This window comes from Ascaphus truei, chromosome 9 (assembly GCF_040206685.1).
Source record: "Ascaphus truei isolate aAscTru1 chromosome 9, aAscTru1.hap1, whole genome shotgun sequence".
NCBI lineage: Eukaryota > Metazoa > Chordata > Amphibia > Anura > Ascaphidae > Ascaphus > Ascaphus truei.
This window is the reverse complement of record NC_134491.1, coordinates 22,567,747-22,581,521: the sequence shown is the minus strand read 5'-3', so window position 1 is coordinate 22,581,521 and position 13,775 is coordinate 22,567,747. Positions and strand designations below refer to the sequence as shown.

General features: G+C 42.9%; 1 protein-coding gene and 1 long non-coding RNA gene across 2 annotated transcripts in view; one reads left to right on the top strand and one right to left on the bottom strand.

Annotated features, from left to right (window-relative positions):
* Nucleotides 1-4,846, top strand: part of GCH1 (GTP cyclohydrolase 1) — a 29,567-nt gene extending 24,721 nt beyond the window's left edge. Inside the window, exons 4-6 of the mRNA XM_075613777.1 lie at nt 2,508-2,539; nt 3,732-3,816; nt 4,603-4,846. Coding sequence (XP_075469892.1) covers nt 2,508-2,539; nt 3,732-3,816; nt 4,603-4,729 — 244 coding nt within the window. The 3' untranslated portion in view covers nt 4,730-4,846. The remainder of the gene's footprint in view (nt 1-2,507; nt 2,540-3,731; nt 3,817-4,602) is intronic.
* Nucleotides 4,847-11,473: 6,627 nt separating this feature from the next.
* LOC142502592 (uncharacterized) overlaps nt 11,474-13,775 on the bottom strand; it is a 174,535-nt gene continuing 172,233 nt past the window's right edge. The window contains exon 3 of the long non-coding RNA XR_012803801.1: nt 11,474-11,770. This is a non-coding gene — a long non-coding RNA (uncharacterized LOC142502592). The remainder of the gene's footprint in view (nt 11,771-13,775) is intronic.

The following is a 13,775-nucleotide window of genomic DNA, read 5'->3' as shown; positions in this document are numbered from 1 at the left end:
ATGTGCAGGCAGTCTCTGCATGTTCCTGTGAGGGAGAGATACATGTGCAGGCAGTCTCTGCATGTTCCTGTGAGGGAGAGATGCATGTGCAGGCAGTCTCTGCATGTTCCTGTGAGGGAGAGATACATGTCCAGGCAGTCTCTGCGTGTTCCTGTGAGGGAGAGATACATGTGCAGGCAGTCTGCATGTTCCTGTGAGGGAGAGATACATGTCCAGGCAGTCTCTGCATGTTCCTGTGAGGGAGAGATACATGTGCAGGCAGTCTCTGCATGTTCCTGTGAGGGAGAGATACATGTGCAGGCAGTCTCTGCAGACACCAGGCTGAATATAACCCTTCACAGTTTCAATCCAGCTGAACAGAGGAGGAAAGCGGGAAAACTCCACAGCAAGACAGCATCTTGAAAAGTAAAGAGAAGCATTTATATGGAGAAATCTCTCTCCAGGCAGATACAGCTGTCCCCCATGGTTAAAACATATCTCACTCAGCTAATGACCTTAGATAAAATGGAAACGGAGACCAATAAGGAACAAAAAAACAGATTTATTTTTTTTACAAAATAGGAACCCATTATTGACTCCCTACCACAGAGTGAAAAAGACCAAATATATCGGGCTTTTGCACACACATCCTGGATTGTGGCAAATTGCACAAGGTCATAGATGAGGTAAACAGAGGGAGAAAAGAACCAGGTTAAACGGGTATCAAGAAAGGAGAACAGTATATCCGAACCCAACGTCTGTAATATGTGTCTGACTAAAGTTATGTTTTGTATATTCTGTGAGTTAATTATTTAATTTAAAATTTTTATTTTTTTGTTTAGTTTGGGCTTCTGATTTATACCTTTTTACTTGGATATATATTTTTCTTTTAAGTATAATTTTGAAATATGGAAAATGGTAAAGATGTGTTGAAATTTCTCATATTTACCAGCAATGTTGGAAAATCAATAAAGAACAATGAGGGGGAAAAAAGCTAAATTCTAGACAAGGTATATTGACTATAAACTGGTTTTATTAAATGGCATTTTGCAGAAAAAAAAGGTAGCTGCACAACTGTGCTTGGATACTGGATAATTGAATCCCTTTGATGCCAAAGGGCGCAGCAACAGAATGAAAAAACGCACATGCATACGACCAGTGTTTTTCCCTGTGCATCCCTAAAGGGTTCCCAGTTTTCAGGTCATTTGAAAATGGTACCAAATATAGAAGATTTTCAATGCATCTGATCTCAGACGCGCTATTAGAGAGGGTCGGGGTTCCTTACAATGCATCTGATCTCAGATGCGCTATTAGAGAGGGTCGGGGGTCCTTACAATGCATCTGATCTCAGACGCACTATTAGAGAGGGTTGGGGTTCCGCAGAATTTTGCAATATAATTATACTGTTCCTTAACCCCCCAAAAGGTTGGAAACCCCTGCATTAAGCAACGCGTAGTCTTTGTAATCAATTTTCTGAAAGCTTTTTACAGAATTGTGAAAAGGGTTATTTGTTTAGACTGGCGCGTTATGGTGGCATATGTTCTGCGTCATCACTGCCATTGAATCCTATCGAGACTCTGATATTCTGCGTTATAACACGGTCTTCCTTCGCCTCCCAATACCGCCATCAGACAATGTGGCAGCTCCCCTTGTAGCATGAGTTTTTGGTTTGAAAACCTCTCCCCAAGACACCCACTCCCTACTATAGCTAACAAGGGGTTACAGAGACCATCCCTGTGGTCCATGCTGACCATAAACCACTCCTTACATCTTTAGGACCAGTGCAAAATCAAATCCAACATAACATCCCAGAACTCATAATCGGTCCCTTTGTTACAGAACCCAGAGGTCCCGCACACAACACTGGGCATTCAAGGCTTGTCAGACAGCTGGCATCACTAAACTGATGGACGTGATCTCCTGGGGCAGTCTAATCCTTTTTTTAACTCGAGGAGACTAGAAAGGTTCCGATATATGCAGTTGCCCACTTTTTGTATCTGGAAGCGGGTGAAGATCTCCTTGCCACCTCCTCAAAGTATTTTGAAAGCATGTGTGAGGTCACAGGGCCGGCTGTGGCTGTCTGATTTCATCAACATACCAGATAATACACAACCCTGATAGGGAAACAAAAAGTGGGAGCTTGCTGGAATGGGACCTAGGTCCCCCCCCCAAAAAACACGATATTCTGCATTATCAGTAGGTAAATAAAGCTGGCATCTGTATATGATCTAAAATTGGGAGGGGAGGGTATTTTTACATCTATCACTATAATCTCTAAAGGGTTAAGCTACTTCCAATCTAAGTACTTTTGTTCCAATATTTTTTTCATACCTGTTTATTTGATCACTTTCATGGGGAACAGAAGTGTGAGCGGGGGGGACAAGGGTACATTCATTGCAACATTCTTTCCCCTTGTATTTACATTGAATGCACAGTTATGTAGTCCGCACTGTCTGTGAAATAATGTCACATGCTTAAGAGGAAAAAAAAGTGCTAATATATAATTTGTTTTTTTTTTTTTTATTAAGGATTGTGGAAATATACAGCAGAAGATTACAAGGTAAGAAACCACAAATCATTGATCATTGCTTTTGAGATGGCTAATACACTCCATTGCTATAAAAAAAATAAAGGCTCATGGCCTAAAGCAGGGGTAGCCAACTCCAGTCCTCAAGGGCCACTAACAGGTCAAATTTCAGGATATCCCTGCTTCAGCACAGGTGGCTCAGAGGCTGTGTCAGTCTGATTGAGCCACCTGTGGTGAGCAACCTGAACTGTTGGTGGCCCTTGAGGACTGGAGTTGGCCACTCATGGCCTATATAGTGAGTCAGACTATCTTGTTGATGAGATGAAACGTCCTATATTCCCGTAGAATATTTCCCACTGGATTTAATTCTCTGTTTACATGGTGCAAAGATACATATGACACATTCCCCCCCTTCCCCCCCTCCTGTTGTGCATTATTTTGCCAATGGATGGCTTGAATCGCCTTGCAAACCTCCAACAATGATAGGTACATTCTCTCCTAGACAAGGCGAAAACCTAATTTCATTCTTTATATTCCACCGGTCTTCTTTCTTATAGAAAATTTGTGTAGAGGAATCAAAAAATCACCGTCAACCCTCTTGCGTCATTGTCTTGCAATAAAAGCATGTTTTGTGAATAACTTGGTATGCTCGTACTGAAGAGCTTACGATCTAAGTAATATACACTTGCTGCTCCTTCATGTAATCTCCACAACAATTACTACAATTTATTGTTCTACTGGGTTGGCCACTGACAAATATGAAGGAAGACGAGAGGGATGCCATGTAGCATTCTGCGTATGCACTTTAAAGTAGCAATGCGTACTCCCTCCCCCCCCCCCCCCACCTCTCCACCCCCCATGTTGACTCTAGCCAGTAGATCCATGGTTCCGTTTGGATATTTGACCCCATTCTCCAACCTTGGACAAAAGGGATAGTGTGGTTGTCGGAGAACCAGACGAAGAACCAGAATGTTGTTGTTCTATGCAACCTTCTAGCGACTGATTGGTTTGAGCAGTATTAACCTGCTGGTCGCATGTTTCCTTCAGGAAATGTGGAGGAACATAGCTATAGGACCAGCTCTGGGAGACTTCACGTTAGAGGCAGGTGGTAGACCATTAAACCTTTGCTGTCAGAGGCCCGTCTGGCAGTGAAAGTGTTAAGCTAGTCAGCACTGAAGGGGCAACATTTATTGTTCCTCACACAATTATTCTGGTGTGTCCACAGTTCAAGAACGCCTTACCAAACAAATTGCCATAGCAATTACAGAAGCCTTACAACCTGCTGGTGTGGGAGTGGTTATTGAAGCAACGTAAGTGATTATTTACTTCTCTGGTACTCTTATTTGTATAGTTTAGTTTGATGTTATCATGCACATACACTGGGTTGGTTGGGGTTCCTTACAATGTATCTGATCTCAGACACGCTATTAGAGAGGGTTGGGGTTCCTTACAATGCATCTGATCTCAGACACGCTATTAGAGAGGGTTGGGGTTCCTTACAGTGCATCTGATCTCAGAAACGCTATTAGAGAGGGTTGGGGTTCCTTACAATGCATCTGATCTTAGACACGCTATTAGAGAGGGTTGGGGTTCCTTACAATGCATCTGATCCCAGACGCGCTATTAGAGAGGGTTGGGGTTCCTTACAATGCATCTGATCCCAGACACACTTTGAGAGGCTTTGGGTTCTGCAGAATTTCACAATATAATTATAGGGTTCCTCATCCACAAAAAGGTTGAACACCACTGCACTAAGGCTGCGCTTATAGTGACGGCGATGTCGCGTCAAAACAAATGCATTGCCGCCGTCGCGTGCGCTTATAGTAAGCGCTATGCGGCGGAGCGGCTGCTTGGTCGCGATCGCTGGAAGTCATCTCAATTTGGTTTTTCCAGTGACCGCAGCCTGACGTCGCCGTCACTATAAGTAAGCGCAGCCTAAGTGATGTTACAGCTTCAAAGACCAAAATGCTTAGCAAATACAAAGTGTGGTGACGTTTCAGATGTCGCCAACATTACCATAGCCACGGTTCTGAAATGTTTTGCAGTGCGTTGTCACGGCGGAGCACGTAATGACATTCACGTTTTCTGGATCTTAGGCACATGTGCATGGTCATGCGAGGAGTTCAGAAGATGAATAGCAAAACGGTAACGAGCACCATGCTGGGCGTGTTCCGGGAGGACCCGAAAACCCGAGAAGAGTTTTTAACACTCATCAGGAGCTGATGCCAGGGCCTCAAGTCTGATGTCTGCTGTACAAATTGTGTTGCTTACTGGACCTGTCCTACTGTGTTTACATCAGATTAAACTGTCCGTCTTTATGTCTCTTAAACGTGCGGGGGGGGGGGGAAAAATGTGTGTTACGTGGTAACAACGTATGTTGTATTTCAAAAGATAGGCGTGGATGTCTACATCCCTGAGACAAATTCGTTGAATATGAAGGCTTGGTGACAAAGGATGTATACAATTGTTCAAGACGTAATTATCATTGTAACCTGCGTGAACTCTCATGTTGTGTTCGTGTGTTAAACCACAGTAAGTAAGTGAAAAAGTGACAATTTGTGATTGAGTGCATTGTACAGCTGTTTCCTTACTGGGTGGAGTTCCTAACTAACAATGAGCGTACCTTTTACCACCTGTGTCTGCAGCTCCAGTCCGTGTGCTTAAATAGTTGACACTTACTGTCTCTTGGTTGAATTGTGTCCAATATGTGGTCAACCTAATAGTTTTGTGGATCTAGCTTTGTTGTAAAAACAAAATGTGTTTTAAGCTCATAGAACAGCATTCGTTTGTGACACTGTTTGGTTCTCTATGTATCTGAACACATATCAGTATATTACCTGGGACAAATGAAATCAATTGTGACTTTTCAGGATTGTTTCAACCCTTGAAGTGTTCAGTGCTTTGTTTTGGTTAATTCCACGGTTTTGCTCTGTAATCGTTTTTTTAAAGGTCGAAGTATTTAGTGATTTGTTTGAGTGTTTAGTAACCATAAACAAGTCATCAGAAATGTCTACGTACAAACATTTTAAAATATTATTTGATAATTTCTTTTATTAATTATAATATTTTTTAAATGGTCACATTTTAAAATGAACATTATGGTTTAACCATAACATTTCTGTTTTAGCTAGGTGTGCACTACATGAGCTTAAGACTGTGCCCATAGTATTGACTGAAGTACTGGTAACGTAACCTCTGCACTGCTTCATGACCCTCACTGTGTAAATGTACGATTTGTGCCTCAAAGATATAGTTTGATGGAGTGACCAGAGGTGACCGTTTTATAGAATTAGCTCTGCAGCCCCAGTATTATGGCAAAATACAAGACCTACTTGTGTGCCCCTATTTACTAAGCCGTGCGGGGTCTTGGGGAATAGCACTGCTTAGGCAATATGGCCCATTTAAGTGAATAAGGGGTCTTCCAGCATGAGAGGCGTCTTATGGCATAACACTGCTTAGTAAAAAAAAAAAGGCCCCTTTTACAGCCCGCTCTCTGGAAAGGCCAGTAAGGCTGCGCTTATAGTGCCTTGTGACGCGACGTCGCTCCGAAACAAATATATTGACTCCATCGCAAGCGCTTATAGTAAGCGCGACGGAGCGATGTCGCAACCAAAAGTTTTGAAAGCGGGTACATTTTTTTTAAATTTTTTTTTAGAAACAGTTGCCACATGTGACTGTCTCTAAACCAATAAAATTGCGCGGCCCGCCCCTTCTAGTGATGTCCGTGGCCTTGTCGCCAGCGACGTCGATCAAATTATAACTTTCGCTGACGGCGACGGGTGACGTTATCAGTCGCCAGCACTATAAGCGCGGCTTAAGGCGTCTTCCAGTACAGACAGGGACTTAATTTCCATATTTATTGGGGGGGTTCCTATTACAGCCTGTTTGCTTAGCAACGGGAAGAAGGCTGTCTCCGAGGTTACATCACACGTCGGTTGTCCTTGTATGACTTCGAGGAATCACTTTACCTTCTCTGTGCCTCGGGCACCAAAACGTTTATTAACCCTTAAAGGGGTGACCTGTTCAATCGGTTACATCTGAGTGATTGCATTTTTATTTTTTTTTTAATCTGACACCTATAAGTATTTTTAAACAATTTTTTAAGTTTGTTTGTAAATGCGGGGAGGAGAGGTGCGGGGAGCGGAGGAGGAGAGGTGCGGGGAGCGGAGGAGGAGAGGTGCGGGGAGCGGAGGAGGAGAGGTGCGGGGAGCGGCGGAGGCGAGGTGCGGGAAGTGGAGGAGGCGAGGCGTGGGGAGCAGTTTCATTTCCTCTAGCTGCTCCTTTTTTGTCTGACGTGGCTGCGTTCTGACCAATTACGTGGGACTGCACCTTTTTAAAGAGCCACTTCTATATTTTCAGATGAAACACTAAGGCTGCGGTTCCAGTCATCACTGTGACACGCGCGCCCGGCGGGGGGGGGGGGGCGGCGTGTGCACAGCGCTAAAAAAACCCCGATCTGTCTTTTTAGGAGAGAGGGAGCTTGCGACGGGAGGAGGCGTGGTCGGGGATTTGCGGGGGCGTGGCCATCACGTCCCACGGCTGGTTCGCCCTCATTGGGTGAACCGCCGGCGGGGGCGTGGCCACGCCTCCGTCGCAAGGTCTAAACTCAATTTCATTGAGTTGTAAAAAACCTTGCAGTACGGTGTGGCTGCACCTTCATCGGGAAGGTGACTACTGGGCCCAGCCCCATTGAGGGGCGGTGCTTACACGCACAGCGCGCGCCGTGCGCTGTGGCAGTGACTGGGACCACAGCCTTAGAGGCAGATTCATTACGCGCGATTGACTTGAATGGCACTTAACACTGTATCAGGTGAGAGACCTCCCATCTGCGCTTGATGAATCCTGGTCTATATTGCTAAAGGCATCATCAATGCAGTGCAAGCTGCCTTTGTACCCGGGGTAACCAACTCCAGTCCTCAAGGGCCACCAACAGGTAAGGTTTTAAGGCTATCCCTGCTTCAGCATAGGTGGCTTAGTCAAAGACTGTGCCACCTGTGCTGAAGCACGGACTGATTGAGCCACCTGTGCTGAAGCAGGGATATCCTGAAAACCTGACCTGTGGAGAGGGGGGGGGGGGGGAAGTCTTGTAGACTGGAGTTGATCCCCCCCCTGTGTCAGAGTAAAAGATTTCACACTGTATATATTTGGCTTCCTAAATGGTTGAAGTATTTCACTATATGTTTATTGCCACAAACATTATTAGAAATATCTACATACAGATTTATTTGAAAATATTTCATATTCATTAAAACTATTTATTTAAATACCGTTTTAGACTATTAAATATTCTTTTTAAATAGTCACATTTTTAGTATGGATAATTATTTTTAACCATAACATTCCTCTTTTTTTTACATTTAAATTTTTTTTTTATTTTTTTTAAGCCTCATGTTAAGATTTGTGCTGGTTTTTTTTTAATTGATTTTATTTCTGAACTCTTTAAACTCTCCTAACCTTTAGAGTGCCACCCGTACCCCTGCACTTCCCGGCCATGTGACCGCTCCAGAAGAGATCACATGATCATAACTGGCACTCGCCTGCCAGGGACGGATCACCCCCCGGAAAACTAGCCACGTGCCTCTCCCTTATTAATCAGAGCCTCTGGCGTGTCTGGGCTCATGCTGTCCCGGGAACATTATTAGGGCTCAATCGGACATTTCGCTGCGGTCGTCTCACCGCGACCAGGTCTTTGCCGGTGTCAGAGTGCCCTCTGCCGCCAGCCGCTCTGCCAAGATCAGTTAATGTAAGGGTTAATTTAGCGGTTAGGGCAGGGGGTTAAGGATAGGGGTTTTAGGTTAAGGGGTTAGGCTTTGTAGGGTAAAGGGTTTTGGGGTAGGGGGTAGCTCTGGTATTAGGGGTTTTTAGGATAAGGGGTAAGGTTATGGACTTACCTTGGCGGTGAGAGCTCCCTGCGGCGAGGTGAGTAGCAGCTAAACACCGGCTAAGATTTGGTCACGGCAAAACGACTGCGATTAAATCTCCTATACCGTCATTGGGGCGCTGTAAGGGTTAACAGTGACTATACCGTCAGGGCACTGTAAGGGTTAACAGTGACTATACGGTAATTAGGGGGCTGTAAGGGTTAACAGTGACTCATCATTAGGGGGCTGTAAGGGTTAACAGTGACTCATCATTAGGGGGCTGTAAGGGTTAACAGTGAAAACCTAAACGCACAGTGGAATTTTTTTATTTTTTTTCATTGACTTTAATAATAGACCCTGTATCTGTGTTATGAAATACCAACTGGCTAACTTTACCTGCCCATTCAATACTATATATAGCATCTGTTTAGATGGAGATACCATATGTGGACAGGTCAAGAACAGGGACTTTACACTAAAGCATCCCAGGCTGAATGTGCATCTCTTTTTATAGCAACACTTCAGATTAAATATTGATGCAATTGGCATCAAGAACCACAAAATAGTGATGCTAATTACATCGTTTGTGCTTCCTGCACCTCTTGGCTCTAATATTTAGTTGGGGATTTCCCTGTAACAGTCAGGTACAGATCATGCCAAACATTTTACATCACACACTGTTTTTCTGAGTAGCGATGCTGTCTCAGAACACTTTTATATATACGGTTACATATTATATACATGTAAAGTATATTTTCTGATCTTTTCATGTTCTAATAAGTAGAGGGACACCTGTGTGAATGAATTAACTGCAGCGAAATGATTAGGAACAAAACAATACTGAGAAATTCCAGCTCTTCCAGCAAATAAAAAAAACAATATGATGTATTTTGGATTCTCTCTGATGTTACTCGCTAACGCAACTGGGAGGTTCAATAAAAAGATTTACTGGATATAGAGCAATGTCTTATTCTAGGTTTGCTTTTGGGATAGTACATACAAATACTGTATCACTTGTACGCACATTCACATGTCTGCAACCCTGCTTTTCACCATTACCTCTTGGTATGCAGTCAGGAATTCTGGGTAATGACATGCAAATGAGCACAGTGTCATCTTTTCCTTCATGTCCATTTTAACATGGACCTCTAAGCTTATACCTGCTGCATTACGCAGCGTTCACCACAGCCTGGGTTAAAGACGTGCAGAGCCAGTAAACTACTCACAGACGGCTGTTTTGACCTTTTAGGTCTCGTGTGAGGCTGGTTATACTGGCTTTGCAGTATTTCAAGCACAAGTCTTGAAGGATAGTTGGAAAGCAGGTTTGGGACCCATTTGAGATTAAAGGCGTGATGTAAATATATGAAGAGTATCAGGATTATGTGATATACATAGCTATATATTTCAATATTTTTTCATATGTAAGGATGTATGCTTTCAGTTTATAAATATTCAAAAGCTCTGATATAATATTATGTACACAGTATTTATTTGTATTTTAACCTCCTTCGGGGCTGGAGAAATCTGTCGAGCATTTGTCTGTTCTGTGCAGACCTCCCTTGCACTAAAAGGTAAATATAATTCTACACGGTATGCCGGTGTTGTGTACTGTAACAGGCTTTTCTGAAATAATCCGATGTCTATCTCCCCGTTGTAATGATGCATTAATCTGATGTTAGACAAATAATAAAGCACAGCAAACATGAGCAAACGTTTCTTTTCTTGGAAAGATCATTTGTAAGGTAATGTGGGCTATCGAAAGGTCATCGTTCCCATTTAGGAAGCCACGCCTTGTAACGTTCAGTCATTTCTCCAAATCTGCTTCCCAGTTAAATAATATGAATGACATTTCTCAGTCCGTTCTCAATTACAGTTTTGTGATGGCAATGAGATACCTTACAACATGGGGTTCTCAACGCCAGTCCTCAAGCCCGCTCAACAGGTCAGGTTGTTAGGATATCCCAGTCAAAGACTGAGCCTCTGATTGAGCCGCCTGTGCTGAAGCAGTGACTGAGCTACTGTGCTGAAGCAGGGATATTCTGAAAACTTGAGGACTGGAGTGGAGCATCCCTGCCTTACAACACATCAGGATAAGACCCCTTACAGTCATAGAGGAAAGTACATGCACTCTGCAAAATGGTGCTGGAGGGGGGTACTTATCTGCCGGTGCACAGGATCCAGGCAGGTCCAGACGTCCCAGTGGAGAACAGGGTAGAGAATGGAAGCAGGCACACGGTCACAACACAATGTGGCGGCACATTTAATATTCTTTTTGCATAAGACTGTGTGCCTGCTTCCATTCTCTACCCTAAGACCCCTTACAGACCATTTACTTAAAGAAGCAATCCAATCCATTTTGAACATCGGAATGAAGCAGCTGGTCTCGAGAGCTGAACTCCATTATTTCAGCTCCAAGGCCGTCTGCTTCCAGGCATACTTACCTCGGGAAGCGGTGCCGCCATCTCCTGCAAGTTTAAAGCTCCTGCATCCCATGGGCCAATAAGAAGCTGCCCCGAATGATGTCTCGGCTTCCTATTGGCCCTCAGGGCGTGGCGGATTTGGAAAGCGGCCATTACACGATCCCTGCTAGCCGAGCAGAGTGGCTAGTAGCACCCCCTACGGAGGTCTGTATCTCCAGAAGCAGGGGTTCCTGAAATTAATGGGGTTCAGTGCCGGAGACGACCTGCTTCAATGCTATGTTAAAAAGAAACAGCATCACATTTCACTGATGCAGGAAACAAATAGAGAATATAATTACAAAAAATCAAAAACAAAAGGTAAGGTATATTCACTTAATGAGACAATTCAAGCAGCTTAAAAAAAAAACCTGTTTTTACTATATGCCGCCTTTGATTGCCTTTTATTGAAAACTAATTACATAAGCTGCCGATCGGTTTGGTTCTCCTGTGATCGATCAGCAAAATCCTGCTTCCCAGGGTTCACTAAATGGCCGCCTCTCTGTTTCAAATGAATCCTTCAGTCAGTGTAACCCAGCAGCTACAATATATTCTTATATTACTACGGTAACATTATCTATTGTTACAGTTTGAAGCTCAAGCAGCTGGGAATATTGGCAACAAATGATCACAAACAGGAAAGTGTTACTAAGATCACACACTGCTGGGGAGGTGGGATAAACCTGCTATAGAAATCTAAGGATGCTCAGTGTATTAATGCGGAAGTCAGAGCTGCCAGGTTTTTTTAAAATTTATTATTTATTTTCCCTTTTAATATGCGCATCAATACAATCCACACGATAAGTAATTAGCTAAGTTGCCGATCGATCTGTTCTCCTGTGATCGATCGGTGAAGATTCGGCTTGGGGGTTCATTAAATGGCTGTCAGTGCAGCAGAAGAGGTGCTGTTTCAGAAGAGGAAGGTGGTGTGACTTTGTAAATGGTTGCTATAGAAACAAAAATGCTTGTTACATTATAATACATTAAAATGTAATTCAGACTTGTTTTAAAAAAAAAACAAATGCTACAAGTATTTTCTCATACTGTAATACAGAACTGATTTATTTAAAAAAAAAATACATGTAGGATATTGCTTTGTATGCAGCTTTAAAACTCATAAAAAATGGCATGGAGTTCAATTTTAAAATGAAAAAAAAAGGTATCTAATACTACAGAACTGATTTATTTAAATAAACAATAAAAAAAACATGCAATATTGCTTGGATTGCTCCTTTTTAATGGAGGATTATAAATTACAGGTAAGGCAAGAAGTAAAACAGCCACGTACTGTGTCACTTATTAGAGCAATTAGCATGAAAATACAGTGATGCAGTGAAACCCCTCTGTGGTTTTCACGCTGCATTTCTCCCATGGAGCCGTTTCGTGATGAAGAATGCAATTAGATGGGTTGTGGGGAGGGGGCGTGAACAACAGGACGTTTGTAAAGAAATTAAAAATACGACGGGCACCCTTGTATATTCATCCTCCTATGTCCTCTGAGCAGGAACACAGCGCTGCTTGTTTAAACCATAAAGAAAGATACAAACGTGATATTCTAGTTATAAAACGATTTACTTCAACACTGTCTACTCGGAACAAAGGTGCATGTGGAAATATCTTCTTGCTTTGAGAAAATTCTGCTCTGGGTAATGGCTGAGAGTAGATTCACTGAGGTGTGATAACCGTCAGTCATTAACTCCCATTAAATAAACTCCCAGTGGGTGACACAGGATACATGTACAGAAGGAGATGATACCCATGACGTGTCAATCAATGGAAAACGGCAGAGGGAAAGAGGGAAAATATGCACTGGGGTAGAAAGAGGATAGATCAGTCTTTGAATGGGCCACTGATTGAGCCACCTGTGCTGAAGCAGGGCTACCCTTAAAACCAGACCTGTTGATGGCCTTTGAGGACTGGAGTTGGCCGCCCCTGAGATGGATTGAAGCCAGTGACGCAGGGTGGGGCACATGAGATGCAGTGGAAGGGAGACGGAACACAAATGACAGGTCACCAAGAACTAGAAGACATAAGAAGCAGTGTGTCCGCCATGCCACTTACACAAACTGGTCCTTTAAAGATTCAGTTCCATGTTGGCCCAAAGTGAACTTATGGCAGGGGAATGAATAATTGGTTAAAATCAATTGAACAGACCGATATCGGTACTTTACATTCTTTAACATTTTTTAAACTCTGCCCTTGTTCTTTGTTTTCATTGGTAAGGGGGAAACGCAAATAAGTGGGGAGATGCTTTTCATTCATATTTAAGTATGATGAATAGGGTGGACCCCCCTTGACATTTCCACACCCACCCACACCATTTATATCCCTCTCACTCCACACACACCTTGTGTAGAGCACTGTTTATACTGTGGGCTCTCCATTCATTTTTATTCACACTGATACACATACACACTCTTTCTTCACTTGCCTTCAGTAACCCTTTGACACCTCTAGCCATAAAACACATCCACACCGGGGGAAGGACAAGCACAGATAACATTCGAAGAGACACTGTTTTTAAGTTATCCTTGCTTCATTCATTGTAACATCGCCGGAAGAAGAGATCAGTGTATCTCGAAAGCTCGCACAAATAAAAGCATTTCGTTAGCCACAGAACGGTATCATCTATTTATTTTTTGATTATTGAAGCTCGGCTAACACGGTACTGATACCTCTACATATATATATATATATATATATATATATATCTCATACGAACCAATCCAAGGACCAGTAAAGAGACAGTAAACTGCACAGGGTTAATCCAAAAAAAAAATATTCAAAACATACACACGTTAGGCTTACGTGTGTCTATGTTTCGAATACAGTTTTTTTTTGATTAACACCGTGCAGTTTGCTGTCTCTTTACTGGTCCTTGGATTGGTTCGTATGCTGTGTGTTTCTCTATGGGACTAGCATCTGCTTTTTTGCTTCATTACAGTGTGCTGA